The 20692-nt window shown below is 39.6% G+C and overlaps 1 protein-coding gene across 1 annotated transcript in view; it reads left to right on the top strand.

Moving 5' to 3' along the window:
• abcc9 (ATP-binding cassette, sub-family C (CFTR/MRP), member 9) overlaps positions 1–20692 on the top strand; it is a 100391-nt gene that overhangs the window by 43259 nt on the left and 36440 nt on the right. Inside the window, 11 exon segments of the mRNA XM_053343966.1 lie at positions 468–573; positions 6394–6432; positions 11263–11364; positions 12313–12397; positions 12536–12616; positions 15939–16076; positions 16313–16438; positions 17199–17298; positions 17421–17494; positions 18232–18387; positions 19269–19420. Coding sequence (XP_053199941.1) covers positions 468–573; positions 6394–6432; positions 11263–11364; positions 12313–12397; positions 12536–12616; positions 15939–16076; positions 16313–16438; positions 17199–17298; positions 17421–17494; positions 18232–18387; positions 19269–19420 — 1159 coding nt within the window.

The raw sequence follows: 20692 nt of genomic DNA, 5'->3' as shown, positions 1-20692 counted from the left end.
TCGGGTTCGGGGTCGGGGTCGGGTTCAGGGTTGATTTGGTGGTTACGTTTAGGGGCTAAAGGAGTAAATGGGAGTCATTGGAGGGACAGAGTTAGAAGTTTTTGTGGCTTTTAAGAGTCAATTTAGTTTGAACTTCAGCTGTTTGAGTTTATTTTGAATAAGTTTGAATGGGGGTTTTGTTGTTGGAGCAAATGTAGAAAAAGGTTACTCGACCATTTCTTACCTTTGACTTCACTTTTACGGTCTCATAATTTAGTGTTTAGTACTTTTCACACAAATTGTCACAAGTTGTTGCATGTATGTAGTATTTATAAATGCTGATAATTGTCATTATTTCATGTCATACATCTTTTTTTGTAATGTGCTTAGGTGTGCTACCCACTGATAAAAGATAAATGACTCCCCTTTAATATACTGTATCAGCCTTAGATATATACAACTCAATCTGACCCCAAATTTCTGTTCAGGTCAGCTGACGATGATCGTGGGCCAGGTGGGTTGTGGGAAATCGTCGCTGCTGCTGGCCATGCTGGGCGAGATGCAGACCATCGACGGAAGAGTCCACTGGAGCGAGTAAGACAATTTACAACACTACATGTAACATTATATAACAAAAAAAAAAAATCTATAGCAACCATAACACAATCTGTATCTATAGCAACCATTACACAATCTGTATCTATAGCAACCACAGAACAACCTGTATCTATAGCAACCATAACACAGTGTGTATCTATAGCAACCATAACACAATCCGTATCTATAGCAACCATAGAACAACCTGTATCTATAGCAACCATAGAACAACCTGTATCTATAGCAACCATAGAACAACCTGTATCTATAGCAACCATAATGCAATCTGATGGTCTGTCTGTGCATTACATACCTCATACAAGTGGTAAAGATTGCCCAAAAAAGTTAAATGAGTTAAATAGATTTAGTTTTAAACCAGAAATCATGAAGCCTATGAATTCTCTATGAATGAAAAGTGTGGTAAAATTAAATATATTTATTATTAAATAATCAAAACATCCCCATCCTTTTACTTTAAACAAAATCTGGTGTATGCATATAATCCAAATCATCATATTGTATGTACACTGCACATACATGATAAAAATATGTGTTTTTTACAATCATGGAACCGGTACCGGAGTGAAAGAGAAAGAAAGAAATGGGAGATAAGCATGTGAAGCAATCTCTAATAGTCCAATACTAACTGTACAATATCTACTGACAATAGGAGACAGGACTGAACCATTCCATGTGAATAAACGGGGGTGTTTGGGCAATATAGAAGCTTTGGATGGTTGATTTTTGCCAGAAATAAGAAAATAAAGTGTTAGTTTAATGAGTATATTGTAAGTAAAATATTTAATTAATATCTGTTAATTGAATATAAGTTTTAAACAATTAACTAATGTTCCAATATTGGTTTTAGGGCCCCTGTCGATTTCAGAGCTTTTTAAAGTCTTATAAATTGCTCTGTGATGCTTCTTCTTCTTTGTTGTGAGTCATTCTGATGCTAATCACATCTATTAATACACAATGGAAGTCAAAGCTGTTCATTTGTCTCTGAATATGAGAGCAGACTTTACTTCTTCAATATTCAGTTGCATTATTTATGTTTTCAGTCAGCTTTTCATATCTTTTCCTTCTCTTTGTGCCACTTTTTTGTCTCTTTTTCTTCATTTTCAAATGTCACAAGCAAGGTATCTACAAACTAAAACATATATTTCAACTAATTTCAAGAAGAAAAGTCTATTTTATAGTTTTATTTTATTGTTTTTTATGCTTTAATTTGATGTTTAAGAGGAAATACTTTACCACACCTGCCATATTTGATTATACACATTACGAATTTTTGGTATTTTTCAGTCATTGTCAGATTTATAAACAGTGTAGAGTATGATGTTAATATTAATGTGTTTATTCACAGCTTGAAAAATACACACTGACAGGAACAAATGATGCGTCCATTATCGTCAAGTACCCAAGAACACATTTCAGTATGATTTGATTTTCTGCTCTGATGCTTTTAACACAATTAAATGATGTTTGACTTATTTAATCAATTAGCTCTCACACGGAAAAAAACCTTTCAATTGTAAAAAAAAAAAAAAAAAAAAAAAATCAGTCACAGTCATATTTCATGGCACTTGAAAGGAAAGTGTTCTCACTGTGATGAATGTAACAGCTGGTTCAATAAGAAGTGGGGATATTTAATAATACTGAACACAAAAACGCCCAAATTACACCTCGTTTAAGACATTGGATTAATAGAGACATAACAAAATCACAATGAGGATAAATTAAGTGGATAACAATGACACATCTAATATCTATATTGTTGAATTTGACACATTACATTGGATTTTTCCATTTTCCATTAAATGCTGCAGTGGAAAGGCAGGTCTATGTATTTAGTTTATGTCTTTTAATCCATTTATAAGAAGACAATCGGTTTATAACACTGTTGTGGACTATCTGAGGAGGAGAAATCAACCATTTGTGTTGGTTAAGAACATATCTGTCATGGTTGCATTGTTAAAATCAATGAATTTACACATTAAAGTTACATTTCTGGTAGATTAGCCAGAATATAGCCATACCAGAGCCAGCATAGTTTTAGTGGAGTCAGTATTAGTTTTGATGTTAACTATAAAAGTCAAAACTTTCATCAGGGGGCCTAATGTATAAGATTTATAGGTCTAAAGTAAAAGAAGGAGGAGAAGGATGATAAGAGTAAGGAAAGATGGAAGGAAGGAAGGAAAGGAAAGAAGACAGGAAGGAAAGATGGAAGAAAGGAAGAGAAGAGAAGATAAGAAGGAAGGAAGGATGGGAAATAAGACAGGAAGGAAGGAAAAGAAGACACAAAAGAAAGATGGAAGGAAGGAAGGTAGGAGGGAGGGAGAAAGGAAAAGAGGAAGGGAGGAAGGAAGGAAGAAGGACAGATGGAAGGAAAGAAGGAAGGAAGGAAAAGAAGACGCGAAAGAAAGATGGAAGGAAGGTAGGAGGGAAGGAGAAAGGAAAAGAGGAAGGGAGGAAGGAAGGAAAGAAGGACAGATGGAAGGAAAGAAGGAAGGAAGGAAGGAAGGACAGATGGAAGGAAGGAAAAGAAGACAGGAAAGAAAGCAGGCCAGATTGAACCCCTCGGGGGGCCGGTTCTGGCCCACTGGCCTCATGTTTGACCCCCTGAGTTAAAGATATTACAGCACACGAGTGGAACATTTTGCTCCAAAGATGCAACTTTCCCATTTTTAATTAGCTGAGTAGCTTGTTAGACGATAGCTTTACACAGTTTTTTCATCTATAAGAATATTTTCAGGTCTTATAAAGCTTTTAAAATGTAACTTAATGTTATTCTGATGATCATAAACATGTTATAGGTCATATTAATGCTTATAGTGGATGCTGCCGTGTTGCTATGACATCCAACTGTAAGAGTTAGATGTGTTATAATCTAACAGAGCGTCTTTCTGCTACTTTCACTTTAACCCTCGTGTCGTCCTCCCGGGTCAAATTGACCCCGTCCGTTTTGACTGTTCCTTCTTTCCTTCCTTCTTTCCTCCCTCCTTTCCTTCTTCCCTCCCTCCTTCCTTCCCTCCTTCTCTCTTTCTTTCCTTCCTCCCTCCTCTCTTTCTTTCCTCCCTCCTTCCCTTCCCTCCTTTCCTTCCTTCTTCCCTCCCTCCTTCCTTTCCTTCCTCCCTCCCTCCTTCCTTCCCTCCTTCTCTCTTTCCTTCCTCCCTCCTTTCCTTCCTTCCCTCCTTCTCTCTTTATTTTCTCCGTCCTTTCTTCCTCCCTCCTTCCCTTCCCTCCTTTCCTTCCTTCTTCTCTCCCTCCCTCCTTCCTCCCTTCTTTCCTTCTTCCCTGCCTCCTTCCTTCCCTCCTTCTCTCTTTCCTTCCTCCCTCCTCGCTTCCTTCCCTCCTTCCTCCCTCCTTTCCTTCCTTCTTCCCTCCTTTCCTTCCTCCTTTCCTTCATCCCTCCCTCCTTCCTTTCCTTCCTCCCTCCCTCCTTCCTCCCTCCTTTCCCTCCCTCCATCCTTCCTCCCTCCCTCCTTCCTTCCCTCCCTCCCTCCTTCCTTCCCTCCCTCCTTTCCTTCCTTCTTCCCCCCTCCCTTCCTTCCTTGACTCGAGGACAGCAGGAGGGTTAACTACAGACTAAAGATGCAGATCAGTATCATGAGACGATGACGGCTGCACACTAACCTTTGTCTTACATGTGTTTCAGTGTATATGTATAAGTGCAGAACTGGGTTTCTCTCTTAATATAAATGCACATATACATGGATATACATTTGCCTGTGTGTGTGTGTGTGTGTGTGTGTGTGTGTGTTTCTGTCTCTTTACCTCCTGCCTTCTTGCTACATCAGGCCGCCTGATTGTGAGAGGGTCTACGATGGGAACTTCAGGTACTTTCTCTCTCTGCTCTGTCCTTTCCCGAAACATAATTCATCATTTTACGCACAATGGAAAAAGTTTTATTTTATTTTTAGCCGTTTAAACTCATTTGTCTTAAAAGTTTCTGAAGTTTAAGTGACGTCAGCGCCTTTTATTGCCAACAGTAAAATACAGCAAAAAACACCCTGAACAGATGGAAAGTGTCATAAACTCACATTTTATTGTATTAATGAGTTTTTAGGGTAATTTCAGAGACTTAAAACACAGAAGATGATTGATTAGATGATTTTTTTTTGCTACTTTTTTGTGTTTCTTTATGCAAATAAGTCATAAATACACCCAGAAGTTGAGCCAGTAAGTGATGACAGTATAAAAACCAACCATATATTATTAATATTAACACATTATTTTTAAACTTATCACTTTGATTTATAACCCCAAGAAATTAAAGCAGTGTCACATAAAGGAGGAAGTAATAAAAAGTGATGTTTACTTTGCAGGTTGTTCAGTTTGTATGGTTTATTTGGAGGAAATGTTGAAGTGAAAGTAAAAAGTAGAGAAAATTATGATGCACTTCAGCTTTATTTATAGAGTGCATAATAGTACATGTCAATGTGCTTTTTACATTACACAGTAAGAATTGGAAATATTAAAAACATACCATTTAAAAACAAGAAAACCAAGTAAAAAAAAACAGTAAAGAAAAAAGAAAAAGAGAGCAAGAAAACAAAAAAATAGACTAAAATAGAGCATAAAATAATGACTTGCTTTAAAATTATTTAAAAAAAACAACCTACAGTGCAAATGAGAGATTAACATTTAAAGTGCTTCAAAATAAGAGCTCAGAGTATGAGATGTATTAGTTTATTTTTTACCAAATAAAGTTAAATTGAAACCCAGATTAAAAAGGTATATAAATAAACTTATATATATCTGCACAAAGTCCTACTATTTACTTAATTTTTATTATATCTAGTTCTGTTATAGCTAGAATTAACCTTCTGGATTATTATAGTCTTGTAGTATAGTCTTAATTCACCTATATTATTTAAGCGTGTTGCCATGGCTACAACAACTAACACATTAGTAGATCAGCTTGCACATTTTTTGCAGGTGATGTAAAGTTTGCACGTTTTTACACTCGCAAACCTTTAGTATAGGGCAGGGATGTCAAACATGCGGCCCGTGGGCCAGAACCGGCCCGCCGAGGGGTTCACTCCAGCCCACTTTCCTTATTCCTCCCTTCCTTCCTTTCTGTCTTCTTTTCCTTCCTTCCTTCCTTCCTTCCTTCCTTCCTTCCTTCCTTCCATCTGTCCTTCCTTCCTTCCAAGTCTTCTTTTTCTTTCTTCCTTCCTTCCTTCCTTCCTTCCTTCTATCCTCCCTTTCTTCCTTCCATCTGTCCTTCCTTCCTTCCTTCTTTCAAGTCTTGTTTTCCTTCCTTCCTTCCTTCCTTCCTTCCTTCCTTCCTTCCTTCCTGCTTTTTAACAATCCGGCCCACGTGAGTTTAAATTAGGCAGTATGTGGCACTTGAATGAAAATAAGTTTGATACCCATGGGCCATCTGAATATACTTAATCCATCAATATCACACACACACACAAACACACACACACACACACACACACACACACACACTCACACACACACCCTCGTGCACCCAAAATATTAGACATCATTGTCAAAGAAGCCACAGAAACCTAATTATCACAGACAGACAATGACTGCATCACTTACAGCATGGCTCTTCTTTTCTGGGTGGGAAGGTTAATGTGATTAAACAGTTAGCAGGCCAACATCATGTCTTCATGAAAAACACTCCGTCTGTCTTTCTTTTTCAATTTGTTTTTATTTCTTTTCTCTTTTCCTTTTTTTTTTTTTTTTTCTCCCCCCCTATGTGGGCTATTTTTTCCGCTTGCACATGCTGTATGTTACACACGGTTGTTATTGCAGTAGGCTTATTTCTAACACACTGACTGGTGGCTTTGACAGTTGGTCAGAGACAGAGGAGTCAGACGAAGACATCAGGAGGTATAAGGTTCTACTTCCTGTTTCCTGCTTCCTGTTTCAGATCTGACGTTACTCCCTGTCATTCACTCTCTCTCTCTCTTTCCTCCTCATCATCTTCATCCTCATCTGATTATAACTTCATTCATCATCATCATCTGCTCTCAGAAGAAAGTACTGTTTTATACAGCTGTGTCCTTCATGAACACACACACATATATATTGTGTTATATTCAGTACTGTGTAAAACTCTGAGGCCACTGTTACATTTAAAGACTGTGTAAAGTGAATTCAGACATTTTTCTTCTAAACACATTAAATAGGTCATAAATGTATTTCTAAAAAAGGTGTAAAAAGTATTTCAACCATTTAGATTTGAATTGTGGAGCTAGGCTTCACAAACTGTGTTTCAACATTTCTGTGTTCAGGATTTAGTGATTAACATAAACCCGCCCCTGCTGCTGTAGAGGTATGAATACATTCAGGGCAAACTACTACTACTACAGTCTACAGTTAGCCAGTTAGCGGAGTTAGTCGCCAAGCTAGCCACCAAGTTAGCCGCCGAGCTAGCTGCTGAGTTAGCCGCTGAGTTAGCCGCCGAGCTAGCCGCTGAGTTAGCCGCCGAGTTAGCAGCTGAGTTAGCAGCAGAAAGCTCTCAGACGTAGCGTCCCTGTTTCTGGTAGAGGTGGTGACTTTGATTGACAGGTGGCACTTGGTAGGGGGCGGGGTTTCAGCAGACTCGTCAGCCACGCCCCCCACAGCGTTTGGGAGCAGAGAAAGAGGCTGATTTTTACACAACTTTGAAGCCTAATTTCATATATTTGGCGATTTTTTTAATGATTCAAATTTGGCAGGGTGGTTAACAACACACTTTTCTGTGGTATGTCAAACTCAGAACACATATTTATTCTTACTTTACACGGACTTTAATGTTTCAGCAATGATATAATGACCATATATCATTATTTCTCAGTCTCTTTTATTAGAATACAATCAGGAAATACAGGAAATGTGTATGCAGTATTAAAAAACTGAAGAAAACACTTGAACCTGGCTCTATTTAACCTAAATGGAATGGATTTAGATGTATTGTCCTACTATTTTATGTACTATTTCACACTATTAATGCAGTTAAATCATATTTAGAGAGAAAAAACATCTGATAAAAGTCATGAACTGGCCTCCACAGAGTCCAAACTGCAATATTGTAGAGGCAGTGTGGCGTCAACTGGACAGATAAATGAATAAAAGACAGCCTAAATATAAAGACAAGGCCTGAGAAGTGTTCAATAATTCATGACAGGCTATCCTAAAAGAATTCAAAATGTGCTTAGTGCCAAACAAGGTCACACTAAATACTGACTTTTATCTGTAGAAGCAATTTGGTCTCTCATTCAAGGTCTTTCTTTTATATTTTGTGTATATATTTCCTGTATTTTCTGATCAAAAGATAAACATGGATGGTCATTAAAACTTTATTAAAACTACAAAACTCCTAAGTGGCCTAAGACTTTTGCACAGTGCTGTATATACTTAAAGATTAATTTAAATTTTGCTGCTTTTTGGGGGTTTAAACTACAATTAAGACTTCAAACAGCCTTTTTTTCTGCCTTTTACATGTTATTTTGTTAATGTTAGAGCCTGACTGATGCTGGATATTTGGGGCAGATACTGATATTATCATCCAATATCGAAATATAATCAGAATATATATATAAACATGCATTAAACACACATTTTTCTTGGTAAAGGAGGCATGAAAAATGACTTCAGTGGGAATTTAACATGTATTAAGGTTGAATTAGGAAAAATGATAAGACAAAAATGCATAAAATTGGACTTGCATAGCTTAAAAAAATAAATTGGCACATAAATCAGATGGTTTAAAGACTGATACTGATATATATGTGATCGGCCAATTATATAATAAAAGGAAAAGGTTCATTAATAATCAGAGCAGCTGCTAATTGAGTCTCTATTTCAATTAAATGCAACAAAACCTCAAACGTCTGACGGTCAAAGTCCTGCTTCTGTTGTAGCGCTGCAGCGGCTTCGTCTTCATTTTAATATCTGTGTGTGTGTGTGTGTGTGTGTGTGTGTGTGTGTGTGTGTGTGTGTGTGTGTGTGTGTGTGTGTGTGTGTGTGTGTGTGTTCAGAAACAGCTGCATCAGCCTTTTTAAAGCGTACTCTCTTCTGCTCCTCGTCTTCTTCCATGGAGGTGATGGCTGGTGTTGTGCTACAGTATCTGGTGCTGCGGTGGTTTGTGCTTGTTGTTCATGCTGGGAGTCCTTACTGTTTATTTACACTGCTTATAGACATTAAATCTAATTTAATTAAATTCCCTCAAATTAAACACGTGTGCTTTTATATCTGGTTAAAGCTTTTATAAGCAGTTATTGTGTCTAATGAAGGACTAAAATACAACTTTATGACATTAAAAAGTTAATCACACTTTAATTTATAGCACTTTTCATGCATAGTATTTTAATTTAAGTGCTTTACACTGCTTTACCTTCTTTCATTTCTTTCATCTTTCATTTCTTTTCATCTTTCTTTCCTGTCTTCTATTCCTTCCTTCCTTCCTTCCTTCCTTCCTTCCTTCCTCCCTCCCTCCCTCCCTCCCTTCCTTCCTTCTTTTCTTCCTTCCATCATTCCTTACTGTCTTATCTTCTCCATCTTCTTTTCCTTCCTTCCTTCCTTCCTTCCTTCCTTCCTTCCTTCTTTCCTTCCTTCCTTCCTTCCTTCCTTCCTTCCTTCCTTCCTTCCTTCCTTCCTTCCTTCCGTCCTTCCATTTGTCCTTCCTCCCTTTCATCTTTCTCCTTCTTCTTTTCCTTCCTTCCTTCCTTCCTTCCTTCCTTCTATCCTTCCCTCCTTCCTTCCTTCCTTCCATCCATCCATCTTTCCTTACTGTCTTATCTTATCTTCCTTCCTTCCTTCCTTCCTTCCGTCCTTCCTTCCTTCCTTCCTTCCTTCTCCCCATTTGTCCTTCCTCCCTTTTATCCTTCCCTTTCTTACTTCCATCTTTTCTTACTTATATCTTCCTTCTCCATTCCTCTCTTCCTTCTTTCTTTTCCTTCCTTCCTTCCATTTGTCCTTCCTCTGTTTCATCCTTTTCTTCCTTCCTTCCTTCCTTCCCTCCTTCCTTCCGTTTGCCCTTCCTTCCTTCCTTCCTTCTTTCCTTCCATACATTTAATAACCCTCTAATAAGTTTAAAAGTTGTGTTACTACATTTGTCATGGAAACGAGCAGACAGACAGCAGAAATTACAGATTTATTATAAACTCTTATTATTATTATTATATTTCAAATTAAATCTATTTCTAGTCCTTCAGTGTTCAGACTCCCAGCTAAGTGTTGCAGTCGTCCTTGGTGATGTTGTTTTTCATTTGATTTATTTCTGTTGTGTTGCTGTGTCAGTGTTCACGTCATCATCATCATTATGGATGTTGTTGCCGTTGACGACGTGCAGCTCATCATTAACCTGAACCATGATCCATAAACTGAGTCTCTCTCTCTCTCTCTCTCATATCATCACTCATGCTGCCGTGGAGTTTGACAGCTTCTCTTTGTTACTTGTGTGTGTTTGGCCGCCGCATTCATAAAGCTCACTAGAACAGGAGTACTGATCTTATGAAATATAGATTTTATAGATTTATTATTTTATATATAGATGGAGGAGAAAGAAGTAGGAGAAGATACAGCAGCATATTTACTCTGATATTTAAAAATGATGTGTAGAAATATAGATATCAAGTTTAACATGTGCTCTTTTTTTGATACTATCGTCATTATATTGATAAGATTTGTGTTCATATCATAAATTAACCTTTAAACAGGCAGATAATTATTATTTATACCAGGGAGGGTTAAACATGAGGCCCGTGGGCCAGAACAGGGCCGCCGAGGGGTCCAATCTGGCCCACTTCCCTTCCTGTCTTCTTTTCCTTCCTTTCTTCCTGTTTTCTTTTCCTTCCTTTCTTCCTTACCTCTCTCCTATCTTCTCTCCTGTCTTCCTTCCTTCCTTCCTTCCTTCCTTCCTTCTTTCATTCCTTCCTTCTTTCCTTCCTTTCTACTGTCCGTCCTTCCTTCCTTCCTCCCTTCCATCCTTCCTTATTCCATTTTTTCCATCTTTCCTTCCTGTCTTCTACCTCTCTCCTGTCTTCTTTTTTCCTTCCTTTCTTCCCTCCTTCCATTTTTCCTTCCTTCCTTTTATCCTTCCTTCCTTCCATTTCTTCCCTCTTTCCTTCCTGTCTTCTTTTCCTTCCTCCCTTTTATCCTTCCTTCCTTCCATTTCTTCCCTCTTTCCTTCCTGTCTTCTTTTCCTTCCTCCCTTTTATCCTTCCTTCCTTCCATTTCTTCCCTCTTTCCTTCCTGTCTTCTTTTCCTTCCTCCCTTTTATCCTTCCTTCCTTCCATTTCTTCCCTCTTTCCTTCCTGTCTTCTTTTCCTTCCTTCATTCCTTCATTCCTTCCATCTTACTTTCCTGTCTTCCTTTCTTTCTTCTTCCTTCTTCCCTATCTTACATCTTTCACTGCCTTTCTTTCCTTTCTTCCTTCTTTCCTTCCTGTCTTCTTTTACTTCCTTCCTTCCCTCCTTCCTTCCTTCTTTTAATAATCCGGCCCACATGAGAACAAATGAGGTAAAAAGTAAAGAATAATTAAACGTCTACTTTTCCTCTGCTTCCTGTTTAAGGGTTAAACTATATTTCTGTAAGGAATCAGCCTTTTTTTTGGGGGGGTCTTCTTGGGGGACCCGGTGATCAGTACCGCTGCTCTCTGAAGCTTTATGAACACGTAACCTGTAGTTCTAACACGATCTCCGTTTGCCTCCGTTTCCCATGATGCACCTCATGAAGCAAGAACAGATACTCGGTGGCCTACGCTGCTCAGAAGTCGTGGCTGCTGAACGCGACGGTGGAGGAAAACATCACGTTCGGGAGTCCGTTCAACAAGCAGAGGTAACGTGATGTCATCATAATGCTTTATGTCGGGGGGGTCAAACATGAGGCACGTGGGCCAGAACTGGGCCGCCAAGGGGTCCGTTACGGCCCACTTTCCTTCCTGTCTTCTTTTCCTTCCTTCCTTCCTTCCTGTCTTCCTGTCTTCCTTCCTTTCATCCTTCCTTCTTCCTTTTCTTTCATCTTTCCTTTCTGTCTTATTTTCCTTCCTCCCTTCCTTCCTTCCTTCCTTCTTTCCTTCCTTACTGTCTTATGTTCCTTCTCCTCCTATTCTTTCCTCCCTTCCTTCCTTCCTTCCTTCCTTCCTTACTGTCTTATGTTCCTTCTCCTCCTTCTCGTCCTTTTCTTTCCTTCCTTCCTCCCTTCCTTCCTTCCTTCCTTACTGTCTTATGTTCCTTCTCCTCCTTCTCGTCCTTTTCTTTCCTTCCTTCCTTCCTTCTTTCCTTCCTTACTGTCTTATCTTCCTTCTCCTTCTCCTCCTTCTTCTCCTTTTCCTTCCGTCCTTACTTCCTTCCTTCCTTCCTTCCATCCTTCCATACATCTTTCTTCCCTGTCATCCTTTCTTTCCTTCCTTCTTGTCTTTGCTTCCTTCCTGCCTTCCTTCCTTCCTTTCATCCTTCCTTCCTTCCTTCCTTCCTTCCTTCCTTCCTTCCTCCCTCCTTTCCTTCCTCCTTTCCTTCCTCCTTTCCTTCCTTCCTTCCTTCCCTGCTTCATGTCCTTCTGTTACATTTGTTTTTCTTTCTATCTGTCGTACTCGAGCCTCTCTCGTACAGCAGATCTTGATCTCAATGAGATTAAACCTGATTAAATAAAGGTTGTGTGTTTATAGAAGATAAACGAGGGAGTATCTAATGAAAAGGAATGATGTTCATCCCTCCATCAGACTCCACTGAAGCTGTTCATGGTGGTCTGACTCCACACTGAGACCCTCCATGTTGTGTTTTTCAGGTATAAGACAGTGATTGACACGTGCTCTCTGCAGCTGGATATCGACCTGCTGCCTTTTGGAGACCAGACTGAGATCGGAGAGCGAGTACGTCACATGTTAAATTCATCACTGACTGTTTATTTATGATTATTTATCATTTGTAGCACATGCACAGAAACTCTAAGTATGTTTATTGGATGTTTTTCTGCTGATATGTTCTCGTGGTGTGTTGCTTTGCTTCAGGGCATCAACCTGAGTGGAGGTCAGAGACAGAGGATCTGTGTGGCTCGAGCTCTCTACCAAAACACCAACATCGTCTTCTTGGTGAGTTAACCCTCCTGTTGTCCTCGAGTCAAGGAAGGAAGGGAGGAAGAAGGAAGGAAAGAAGGAGGGAAGGAAGGAAGGAAGGAAGGAAGGGAGGAAGAGGGAAGGAAAGGTTGGAGGAGGGAAGAAGGAAGGAAAGGATGGAGGAAGGAAAGGATAGAGGAAGGAAGGAAGGAAGGTAGAAGGGAGGGAGAGAGAGAGAAAGTAAAAGAGGAAGGAAGGGAGGAAGAGGGAAGGAAAGGAGGGAGCAAGGGAGGGAGGGAGGATGGAAGAGGGAAGGAAAGGAGGGAGAAAGGGAAGGAAGGTAGAAGGGAGGGAGAGAGAGAGAAAGTAAAAGAGGAAGGAAGGGAGGAAGAGGGAAGGAAAGGAAGGGAGGGAGGGAGGATGGAAGAGGGAAGGAAAGGAGGGAGAAAGGGAAGGAAGGAAGGAAGAGGGAAGGAAAGGAGGGAGAAAGGGAAGGAAGGTAGAAGGGAGGGAGAGAGAGAGAAAGTAAAAGAGGAAGGAAGGGAGGAAGAGGGGAGGAAGGGAGGAAGAGGGAAGGAAAGGAGGGAGGGAGGGAGGATGGAAGAGGGAAGGAAAGGAGGGAGAAAGGGAAGGAAGGAAGGAAGGGGGGAAGAGGGAAGGAAAGGAGGAAGAAGGAAGGAAAAGAGGAAAGGAGGAAGGAAGGAAGGAAGGAACAGTCAAAGCAGATGGGGTCAATTTGACCCGGGAGGACGACACGAAGGTTAAAGAAGGTTTTTTTAGCTGATTATCACCATGACAACAACACATACTGCATTTTCCTCTCTTATATCTGCCATTCACAGCGTTTAGAAATGTAATAGATTACAGATTACTAGTTACTCTGTTTATAATGTAATAAGTAATTTAACTATTTCAATGACTTCATCAAAGTAATGTAACTTATTACATTTGATGACTTTTCTAATTTTCTAACCAATGTTTTCATCTGTTAGGGTAAATGTTCCCTCCTTCTTTCCTTCCTTCCTTCCTTCCTTCCTTCCTTCCTTCTGTCCGTCCTTCCTTCCTTCCTTCGGTCCTTCCTTCCTTCCTTCCTTCCTTGCTTCCCTCCTTCCAACCTTCCTCCCTCCCTACTTCCTTCTTTCCTTCCCTCTTTCCTCCCTCCATCTTTTCCTTCCTTCCTTCCTTCCTTCCTTCCTCCCTTCTTTCCTCCCTCCCTACTTCCTTCCTCCCTCCCTTCCCTCCTTCCTCCCTCCCTTCCCTCCTTCCTTCCTCCCTTCCTCCATTCCCTCCCTCTGTCCGTCCTCCCTTCCTTTCCTTCCTCCCTTCCTTCTTTCCTTCCCTTCCTTGCTTCTGTCCTTCCTTCCTTTCTTCCTTCCTTCTGTCATTCCTTCCTTTCTTCCTTTCTTCCTTCCTTCCTCTCTTCTTTCCTTCCTTCCTTCCTTCCTTCCGTCCTTCCTTCCTTCCTTCCTTCCGTCCTTTCTTCCTTCCTTACTTCCTTCCTTAAATGCTCCCATTAAAGCACCAGAATCTAAGCCCAGCTGTGTTGTCATGGATACTGACATGATTTATAAGGGAGATCATTTCTTATAAAGCAACATTTATCTCTCATTGTAAAATGTATTCATTAGTTCATGTAGATTTTAGAATATAAAATAAAGATATTTGATGAATAAAGTGGGTTTAATTGGTACTGTGACTCCATTTAAGCCCACATCATGATTTATTTACTAAATATAAACAAAAATATTGATTTTAAAGAATTAAAAACAGTAATATATGTATTCAGTAACATGTTAAATATTAAAAAATGAGGAATAAACCCTCCTGAGCTAAATCTTAAAGGTCTGACTTAATTCTCTGAATATTTCTTGCATTACCTCAGATTTAAATTAGATTAATATCCGCCCTTTTTCTGCAGCCTTTCAATCATTTAACCTCATTGCATGCATCAAACAGCTCTGTATAATTAGACATATATAGCACATCACACAGTCTGGAGGCGTCCGGGTCTCAGCTGTGTGTTGTGTCATGTGTTTATCTTTCCGAGGTTGCAGTTGCATCATTTCCTGTTGCCAGCGAGAGCTTTAATGGGACTGGCGTTCTTTCATGCACTCATCACACTCTGTAATGTCTAGAGTGGTAAAAAAAAAAAAAAGAAAAGAAAAGAAGAAGTGAGCCTGTAATGTATAATTAGGAGGGGAATGTTTTTCTTTTGATTCATATTATTTCTCTATGAAAGTGTAGCTGCTCTTCATATCTGATCTCAGGATCGGAGCGTACGGTAACGTCATACACACACACACAGAGGGATTATAAACAGGGCTCACTGTAGCACACACTTTCAAAATAAAGCACCCACCCACCCTGCAGCATAGACGTTTAATAAGAGTTAGGGTTATCAAGTGAAGAAAAATATTTAGCAGCAATTAAATTATCTGGGTTATAAGCGGATGGTAAGTGATAATGACACACTGCAGAGTTCACTTCATGGCTTCAGAGTGATAAAACTTCTCTTTTAACACTTCTGCAGGATTTAAAACAGCAAAATAGAAAATACCAAATTATTACAGAGTGATAAATTAGCATAATAAACCTGCTGATGGCTTATATAGGACAAGAGTATAGTGGAGCTTAGTGCAAAAAACACACATGTATAATTTATATTTGTATAATGCAGCGATCACCATAGTTACAATATATCAGATATCAGTATCATTGACTATGTTGCGCAATATGTGCCGACTTTTATTCTTTAATCTTATATAGGCAGCATTTTCTGTCCATGTGACCCTTTTTTAAAATTCAAATTGAACGTATGCATGTGTCTTTTTAGTCAGTTTTGTTCGTAAAATATCATGGCCTCCAAAAAAAAAGTGACTTCATGTATATATCCTGTTTATACATGAAACCCTCAAATTTGGTTTTCAAATGCTTGAGACAAAGATGGATTGAAGACGGATTTTTTTTTACTCTCTAATATCTGTTCTGGTATCAGACGCCTCAGTATTATCAGTGTTGCCTAATTTCTTCATTTCCTTCATTTCTGCCGTCTGTCTCTTGATTTTTAAAACATTTTTTATCCTATATAGGCAGCATTTAAATGTGACCCTTTTTTTAAAATTCAACTTTAATGTATGCATGTGTTTTTTTTTGTCTGTTTTTTTAAAAGTCAGTTTTGTTCGTTAAAGTTTGTTAAACTGTAAAATATCCTTTATATACAGAAATTCTCTTTTTTCCGTCATGATCACTCAGATTTGGTTTTCCTGACTGGATTCCTCAGTATTATCAGTGTTGCCTAATTTCTTCGTTTCCTTCCTCTCTCCCTCGTCTCTCTCTCTCTCTCTCTCGTGTTTTGCAGGACGACCCGTTCTCAGCGCTGGACATCCACCTCAGCGATCACCTGATGCAGGAAGGAATCCTCAAGTTCCTGCAGGAAGATAAACGGACGGTCGTCCTCGTCACTCATAAACTGCAGTATCTAATACATGCAGACTGGGTGAGAAGCCCCAAAATACCCAGAATAGCTTGTAGACAGTGTCACAGTTTAACATTTTACTACATAGTGGGATATCATAATCCTCGTTCTGCTCACTCCTGACCACAACACTGTTTTTGTGAAATATGAATATTCAATTCAAGCAATCTTAATCTCTCTGCTACTTTAACATCCAGTTCCTGACTATTTATCATGTCCTGTTAATATTTTCGGGGTTGTTTTTCTGTCTCGTCTAGATCATAGCGATGAAGGACGGCTCTGTGCTGAGGGAAGGAACTCTAAAGGACATTCAGACTCACGACGTCGAGCTCTACGAACACTGGAAGACACTGATGAACAGACAGGATCAAGGATTAGAGAAGGTAGCGTTACTTTTGACTTTAAAGACTGTGTAAAGTGAATTCAGACATTTTTCTTCTAAACACATTAAATAGGTCATAAATGTGTTTCTAAAAAAGGTGTAAAAAGCATTTCAACCATTTAGATTTGAATTGTGGAGCTAGGCTTCACAAACTGTGTTTCAACATTTCTGTGTTCAGGATTTAGTGATTAGCATAAACCCGCCCCTGCTGCTGTAGAGGTAGAAATACATTCAGCACACACTACTACTACTACAGTCTACAGTTAGCCAGTTAGCTGAGTTAGCCGCCGAGCTAGCAACTGAGTTAGCCACCGTGCTAGCAGACGAGCTAGCCATCGAGTTAGCCATCAAGCTAGCCGCCGAGTTAGCCATCGAGCTAGCAGCTGAGTTAGCAGCAGAGCTAGCAGCTGAGTTAGCAGCAGAAAGCTCTCAGACATACCGTCCATGTTTCTGGTAGATGTGGTGACTTTGATTGACAGGTGACACTTGGTAGGGGGCGGGGCTTCAGCGTTTGGGAGCAGAGAAAGAGGCTGATTTTTACACAACTTTGAATCCTAATTTCATATATTTGGTGATTTTTTTTAAATCATTCAAATTTGGCAGGGTGGTTAACAACACACTTTTCTGTGGTATGTCAAACTCAGAACACATATTTATTCTTACTTTACACGGACTTTAAACCAATGCATCTAACCCCCAGCTGTCAATCTGCTGAATGACATAGCTAACCAGTAAAGGCTTCATTGTATTTTCTAATGTAGGACATACAGCAGGACAGTCAAACTACACTAGAGAGGAAAACACTGCGGAGAGCTTTCTACTCCCGAGAGGCGAAGAACCAGATCGACGATGAGGACGAAGGTAACAGATACGGCACTTCCTCTAGCCAGTTATTGTCTATTTATAACTGATGTTAGTTTATAGGAGAAGGTTTCAGTGTTTTTAGCGTCGATTTGAATCACGTCTGATTTTCTCCCCATCAGAGGAAGAAGAGGAGGAAGAGGATGATGATAACATGTCCACAACTACGAACAGACGATCGAAAATCCCCTGGAAGGTTATTTATTTTATTTTTTTATTTATTTATTTATTATTTGTTTCATATTCAGAATTATTGTTATTTATTTCTTTTTTTATTTTATTGTGGAAGCTGATGGGGTTGCTAATAAGAGAATAAGAATAAGGAATTAAAAGTCAAACTTGCATCCATCAGTGGTAATAACTCCTCTTCCTCCTCCTCCTCTACTTCCTTTTCCTCCTCCTCCTCTACTTCCTTGTCTTCCTCCTCTTCCTCTACTCCTTCGTCCTCTTCCTCCCCCTGCTCCTCCTCTTCCTCCTCTTTTTCCTGCTCCTCCTCCTGCTGCTCTTCCTCCTTCTCCTTCTCCTCTTCCTCTTTATCCTCCTCCTCTTCGTACTGCTCCTCTTCCTGCTCCTCCTCTTCCTCCTCCCCCTCTTCGTCGTCGTTGTCCTCCTACTCCTACTCTTCCTCTTCATCCCCCTCCTCCTCCTCTTCCTCCTCATCCCCCTCCTCCTCCTCTTCCTCCTCCTGCTTTTCTTCCTGCTCCTCTTCTTCCTACTCCTCCTCTTTGTCCTTTTCCTCATCCTCCTCTTCCTCCTCTTCCTCCTCCTCCTCCTCCTCTTCTTCCTCCACCTCCTCCTCCTCTTCCTCCTCTTCTTCATACTCCTCTTCTTCCTCCTCCTCCTTCTTCTCATCCTCCTCTTCCTCTACCTCCTCTTCCTCCTCCACCCCCTCCTCCACCTCCTCTTCCTCCTCCTCTTCCTCCTCCTCCTCAGGTTTGCTGGTGCTACATGTCCTCCGGTGGCTTCTTCATGGTTTTCCTGATGGTTTCCTCTAAACTCCTCAAGCACTCCGTCATCGTTGCCATTGACTACTGGTTGGCTCGCTGGACTTCCTCCAAAACCAATCAGAGCACTGGTGCTGGAGCCGACGCGTCCAACGGAACCAGTCTGACCGAGACCTTCGGCATGAACACCTCACTGCCCACCGCCGGACTCTCAGAGGCAGAGGTACTAAATGATTTGTGGATTGAAATTAACATAATCGACTTTTAATTAATCTGGAGTTTTACAAGTTAATTTAATAAAATGATTAAAGAACAAAAAGCCTTTTACTTTGAAAGATTTCTATAAAAAAGCCTTTTACTTTGAAAAATTTCTATAAAAAAGCCTTTTACTTTGAAAGATTTCTAAAAAAAAAGCCTTTTACTTTGAAAGATTTCTATAAAAAAGCCTTTTACTTGGAAAGATTTCTAAAAAAAGACTTTTACTTTGAAAGATATCTACAAGAAAGACTTTTACTTTGAAAGATGTCTACATAAAGGCTTTTACTTTGAAAGATATCTACAAAAAGCCTTTTACTTTGAAGGATATCTTCAAAAAGCCTTTTACTTTGAAGGATATCTTCAAAAAGACATTTACTTTGAAAGATGTCTTCAAAAAGACTTTTATTTTGAAATATTTCTACAAAAAGCCTTTTACTTTGAAGGATATCTTCAAAAAGACTTTTACTTTGAAAGATTTCTACAAAAAAGACTTTTACTTTGAAAGATTTCTACAAAAAGACTTTTATTTTGAAAGATTTCTACATAAAGGCTTTTACTTTGAAAGATGTCTACAAAAGACTTTTACTTTGAAAGATTTCTACAAAAAAGACTTTTCCTTTGAAAGATTTCTACAAAAAAGACTTTAAAAAGACAAATATTTGATCAATAGAAATATGTTTTTAATGCATTTTTGAAACATTGCACTTCATCTAATCTTATAATCGTGTGTGTGTGTGTGTGTGTGTGTGTGTGTGACCCCTACAGAAGGACGCCTACTATCTGCCCGTGTTTATCATCCTGTGTGCAGCCGGCATCACTTTATGCCTCATCACCTCCCTCACTGTGGAGTTTCTGGGTCTTTCTGCAGCCACCAACCTGCATCACAACCTGCTCAACAAGATCATCCACGCTCCCATCAGGTAACACTAACACACATTACTACACACACACTACATACATACTGCAGTGTGTATGATTTAGTGACATCTATCCCATCTCCTACTCCACTTCCTGTTGTGAAACTCGCCAAAAAGCATGAAAGCTCCTCTCTAGAGTCAGTGTGTCTGTTCTTGGCTCCTGTAGAAACATGGCAGTGCAACATAGCAGGCTCAGTGGAAGAGAGCCAAACCCCCAGGAAGAGCGCTGGGGCTTTGAAGCCAATTTGACACAGCATCTTACGTGATGCTAGTGTGTCCCAAAAGACTTTTATTGTGAAAGAGACATCTGTAAATCAGTGGATAAATGTTTCTGAGCATCAAAAATCTGCGAAATGACTCGTTTTACTGTCAGGATTTGATCCATTTTGGTCCGATCACACTGCGAATGTCCAGAAGAGCTGCACAAGTATATCATTTAATCCTTATTTAAGTTAGTTAGGGGCTAAGAGGAAGAGGAAGAAGCCATTAACGCTGTTTCCTGTTCTCTTTATACATCCATGAAGAAGACCTGCTACCTATTCAAACATAAAGATCTCATTCTAAGCTAAAGAAAACACACTAATTCTCATTTTCAAGTGATTAAACATTAATTAAAACTTACTTATGAATATTATATTTCCATTTATATTCCAGTCTGTTCCTCTCAATGCTACTTAACTCTCCTCACCGAACCCTTTAATGTCAAATATATCTTTTAATTCCTTCTCCATATGAGACTATTCTTGTCTGTGATCATTTAAAGGGAAATTTATTTACTTCATTTCTTAGAATAAATACTTAATTATCCCCGTAGGGAAACTATTCCACAGTGAGTAAACATGTTGGTCTACAGCAGCAGAGTTAAAGAAACAAAAACAAAAAACACACATAAGAAACAAAGAATAGAAAAAACCCTTCAGACTAAAAGTGAAATAAACACAATAAAAATAGAAATTAAAGCCTGCTGTTACTTTTCAGCTGTTTATTTAAGTGGATTTTTCTTCATTTTGTGGAATAAAGAAGGGAGGGAGGAAGGAAGGGAGGAAGGGAGGGAGGGAGGAAGGAAGGAAGGGAGGGAGGAAGGAAGGAGGGAATGAAAGAAGGACAGGAGGGAGGAAGGAAGGAGGGAAGGCAGGAAGGGAGGAAAGGAGGGAAGAATGAAGATGGAAGGAAAGGAGGGAGGAAGGAAAGAGGGAGGGAGGAAGGAAGGGAGGAAAGGAGGCAGGGAGGAAGGAAGGAGGGAAGGAAAGAAGGACAGGAGGGAAGGCAGGAAGG

This window comes from Scomber japonicus, chromosome 23 (assembly GCF_027409825.1).
Source record: "Scomber japonicus isolate fScoJap1 chromosome 23, fScoJap1.pri, whole genome shotgun sequence".
Lineage (NCBI taxonomy): Eukaryota > Metazoa > Chordata > Actinopteri > Scombriformes > Scombridae > Scomber > Scomber japonicus.
Note: the sequence above shows the minus strand (reverse complement) of the source record. Positions and strands in the feature narration are given on the sequence as shown.